Source organism: Austrofundulus limnaeus, unplaced genomic scaffold (assembly GCF_001266775.1).
Source record: "Austrofundulus limnaeus strain Quisiro unplaced genomic scaffold, Austrofundulus_limnaeus-1.0 Scaffold2460, whole genome shotgun sequence".
Lineage (NCBI taxonomy): Eukaryota > Metazoa > Chordata > Actinopteri > Cyprinodontiformes > Rivulidae > Austrofundulus > Austrofundulus limnaeus.
Genome location: NW_013954862.1, coordinates 10,574 through 14,918, shown reverse-complemented (window position 1 = coordinate 14,918; position 4,345 = coordinate 10,574). Strand labels below are relative to the sequence as shown.

General features: G+C 38.6%; 1 protein-coding gene across 1 annotated transcript; it reads left to right on the top strand.

Moving 5' to 3' along the window:
• The first annotated feature begins 296 nt into the window (after positions 1–296).
• Positions 297–4,005, top strand: LOC106511027 (proteasome subunit alpha type-6). The gene is made up of 7 exons (XM_013999763.1): positions 297–488; positions 1,085–1,179; positions 1,251–1,332; positions 1,437–1,592; positions 1,741–1,919; positions 3,146–3,240; positions 3,404–4,005. Exons 1-7 carry the CDS (start codon positions 413–415, stop codon positions 3,459–3,461), a joined length of 741 nt encoding a protein of 246 aa, XP_013855217.1. The 5' UTR covers positions 297–412; the 3' UTR covers positions 3,462–4,005.
• The last annotated feature ends 340 nt before the right edge of the window (positions 4,006–4,345 follow it).

Below are 4,345 nucleotides of genomic sequence, written 5' to 3'. Positions count from 1 at the left end.
TTTTTATATGCAGCATTTCCCCAGACTCCATGTTTTGTTCTTGTTTACAATGAAGCTTTTGTAAAAAAAAACAAACAAACAAAAAAAACAGACACCCAAGAGTGATTTTTAACTTTATTATAAACAAAAGAATGTGCATTTTGTTGAACACAGAGCACATTGTGAGCTGAGCAGGATGTATTTATAAATTTGAGCCTCTCTAGAATGTAACTTGGGTGTGTACGATAATTTTCCTCAAAATACGATAATTTTGAGCTGCTGATACGATAATTCAACATTTCCCAGCTGGCAACACTGCCCGGAAGTGAAAAATTAAACTTCCGGTGGCCGATGTTTCTCATGTTTTGTTTTTCTTGTCGCTTTAGTTTCATTTTCCCGTCTGTTTTCCCCTATTTTATAAATAATCGCCGTCATGTCTCGGGGGTCTAGCGCAGGTTTTGACCGGCACATCACCATCTTCTCCCCGGAGGGAAGACTCTACCAAGTCGGTGAGGAGTAAAAGGAAACCTGATTTGTCATTCATGCTAATGATGCTAACAAGCTGCTAGCAGCCGCTCAAACCCAAGTCAATCAGGTTATTACAGAGACAAATATTTTAACATAGCAATAAAACATAATATTAATTATTTTATTAGTCTCAAAATATTTGTGATGTTTACAACTAATTTTACCCTAAACCAGGACATCTGCTGCTAAGCATCTGCTATGTGCTACTGTCAGATTGAGATATGGTCAAAATCAGTCAATTAAAATGACAATTAGAAAAAGCTGTCGTTCTCAGGAAGCCAGAGGACTGTATTTAATCCAGACCTGAGAACGTTCAGGAAAGCAGACAGCAGGAAAAGCAAAGAAATTATTTTAAATTGAATGTGTGGCCAATAAATAATAATAATAATAAACGTCACATACATGCACCAGAGAGATAAAGCAGTCCTTGTACAAAGAAAAGCATATGAGAAAAGTAGTCATGCATTATTTTTATTTTTATGTTTGATATATTAAAACAACAACTAACTTCTATATTGTAAAATATTTACAATTGCACGGTAAAAGCTCTCTTTTTTTAAATCCTGTCCACGTTCAGAATATGCCTTCAAAGCCATCAACCAGGGAGGACAGACCTCTGTGGCGGTCCGTGGGAAGGACTGCGCTGTGGTGGTCACGCAGAGAAAAGTTCCCGTCAGTAAAATGACCCAAACATGTTTGCTGTTTGTTTCTCTTAGTAACTCATTTCCTTTTGTGTTTACCAGGACAAACTGTTGGACGCCACGACCGTCACACACATGTGTAGAATCACAGAGAACATCGGCTGCCTTATGACCGGCATGACTGGTAAGCATTGCAAGTAACCAGCAAATAAATTGGTTAACATTTTAGAATAAATTTTATAGTTCTGTTGAAGTGTTTTGATGTATTTTCTGTTTTTATTTGTCCAGCTGACAGCCGGTCTCAGATGCAGAGAGCTCGCTACGAGGCAGCGAACTGGAAGTACAAATACGGCTACGAGGTCCCCATAGATATGCTGTGCAAACGCATGGCCGACATCTCCCAAGTCTACACACAGAACGCTGAGATGAGGCCGCTCGGCTGCTGTGAGTCATACCCAGAAATGTTACGGGATTTTACCTTTTCAAACTTCACGTCCGTTTATGTTTTTCTCAGAGCCGTGAAAAAAAAAAACGTACAAGCACTTTAATAATCTAAAACCATTTGAAAAACAGATTTGTGCGTTTTGTGCAGGTATGATTGTGGTGGGAGTGGACGAGGAGCTGGGCCCACAGCTGTATAAATGCGACCCGGCTGGATACTACTGTGGCTTTAAGGCCACGGCAGCCGGAGTCAAACAGGCCGAGGCCACTAGTTTTCTAGAGAAGAAACTCAAGAAGAAGCTGGACTGGACCTACGAGCAGACAGTAGAGGCAGGACTTGCACAAATACACACAAATACAAGATTTTCAAACGTGAACGCAAACTCCTACTTTCATATACCAACAGCTGTTTTATTAGTTTCAAATTAGCATTTTCTTAATGAGACAAACAAGCAGATGCAACATCCTGAATATCTTGCAGAGAAAGGGTGCTCTAAAAGGATAAACAGAGAACAGAGTTGGACAAATTTCAAACGATGCCTTTACTCCTCTACTCTGCACAGATTTTTTTTTTAAATGAGCATATTACTGATGGAAATTTCTATTTCAATATTTCAATTTATCAAAATGAAATTAGTTTCGGCTTGACAAAGAACAGTGTATGATATTTTCTGTCTTTAAGTTAAATTAGAGTCAAAAGGTTCAGGTGAACATATAAAAAAGATTATGCTGTTTAAGATTATTCTCAAAATCAGTGGTTCCCAAACCTTTCAGCTTTTGGCCCACAAAATACCTGCAGCAGAGACCTGTGCCCCCAGCTGTTGTCGGTTGATAAACATTGTTTTCACATCAAATATCAAGAGCATAGTAACATTATTTATTACCTTGTTTTTGTCCATTTTAAATACACTAATCTTACTATTTTGTAACAACAAAGGGAAAATGTTATTTGTCAATTTTAGTGTAATTAATACAGAAAATACTTTCAGGACCCCACCTTGATGTTTCAAGACCCCACTGTGGGTCCCGACCCCAACTTTGGAAGCCACTGATCTAAATAAGCAAAAAGCAGCTGTAGTCAGGTTCTGCTGTCATTTTAATGACTTCAAAAGAAGAATGCTTTCCCTGTAAATTTATATAATTAGCACAGAAAGTAAGGAAAAGTGTGTTTGGTAGATTATTTRTTTGTTGTAACAATGCTTTTTGGCAATAGATCGAATACAGTTGTAAAGTGTGTCAATTTCCCTTTTAAATGGTGCCACATTTGTAAGGAACATGCATCTTTGGGATGAGCAGTGGAGCTGAGTATGTGGGTGCCAAACAGCTTATTTTGTTGTTATTGACTCTTGATTTGAGCTTCTCGTAAAGAAGCATTGTTACAACAAAGAAATAATCTACCAAACACTAATTTACTTACTTTTTGTGTTAAGTGTATGAAAGATGTGACATCTTTCTTTATTTTTAAGACTATAAGAACTTTGTTTCAAACTTCATATGTTATAAAGATGATGATTATTATTATTTTTGACATTTTTCCCCCTTTTGTCTCCAACCAGATGGCTATTTCATGTCTGTCCACCATTCTGTCCATTGACTTCAAGCCCTCTGAGCTGGAGGTGGGGGTTGTTACGACACAAGAACCAAGATTTAAGTGAGTTTTCCGTTAACACCATYTGCAGGTTTCCTTAACTCCTATCCAGATTTTGCTGATAGTTTTTATAGACTGAAATATAGGGATCAGCATRAACTCAAAAGTTAAAACTCTGGTGATGAAAGTTAAAAATAAAGGTCCTAAAATTGTGTTTGTGTTTCAGGATTCTGTCCGAGTCTGAGATCGATGCTCACCTGGTGGTTTTATCTGAAAGAGAGTGAGAAAACCGCCGGATGAGAAGGATGAACAGTAAAAAACAAGAAGCATCCGTCACTCTAAACCTTACCAAGGATTATAAACATCATGACAAAATACAAAAAAAAAAAAAAAGACACGGACGTTTTACTGCAGAAGTTGGGAGTATGTCGACCTTCTGCACYGCCACTAAACACTCTCCATATTCCCAGGTCGTAGTCAGAACCACTCATTCTTTTCACTCTGACTGGAGCCGGCTGCAGATTGTCAGACATTAAAAAAAAAAAGGCTGGACATTCAGATCAGAGCGCCACGTCACTCGTTCGTGGCTGATATGACACGGCTCGCAACTTTCAACGAGCGTTCTGTTAATGAGTGAGCAGAGCTGAAGCAACAGCTGCAGCTCAGAACCTCTCAGATATAAACTTCTGTCTTTACTCAGGTCTGCTACCAGAGCTTTCCCGCTCTCGCTCYCCTCCGTCGAGCTCTGCTCAGGTCTACAAGAAGTCGCTCGTTATTCCCTTCTCATGTTTATCTGCTGCGTCTATTAAACACGGTGTTTGAATTTTACTTTGAAGTCTCCACGGTTCTTTCATTTATATCTGACCTGGTGTTTAGAGTTGGCGTTGATGTTCGGTTTTACTGGAAACACTCGGAAGTCTGTCCGAGTGTTGCCGCTGTGACTCACTTTCATTTGTTCTTTCATAGCTACAAAACGAAACACGTGTCTGAGAGGGGCTTTACGTCCATTTAAAACTGAAAACACCCGGGTTTAAATCAAATGCACCATCTCTGCTTCAGTAATCATGTTTAAGTTTGGAGCTGAATTAGTCTGATTGTTTGCTTTTTAATTTGCAAAAATATATATATATAAACTGGGCTCCACTATTTAGCTTCTTGCAGATAAAAT

What these genes read in the sequence shown, in the direction of transcription:
- LOC106511027 (XM_013999763.1), top strand. Translation starts at nt 413, where the DNA reads ATGTCTCGGGGGTCTAGCGCAGGTTTTGACCGGCACATCACCATCTTC. An exon ending in CCTTATGACCGGCATGACTG is followed by an intron (nt 1,333 to 1,436) that starts GTAAGCATTGCA and finishes TTATTTGTCCAG; the next exon opens with CTGACAGCCGGTCTCAGATG. An exon ending in GATGAGGCCGCTCGGCTGCT is followed by an intron (nt 1,593 to 1,740) that starts GTGAGTCATACC and finishes CGTTTTGTGCAG; the next exon opens with GTATGATTGTGGTGGGAGTG.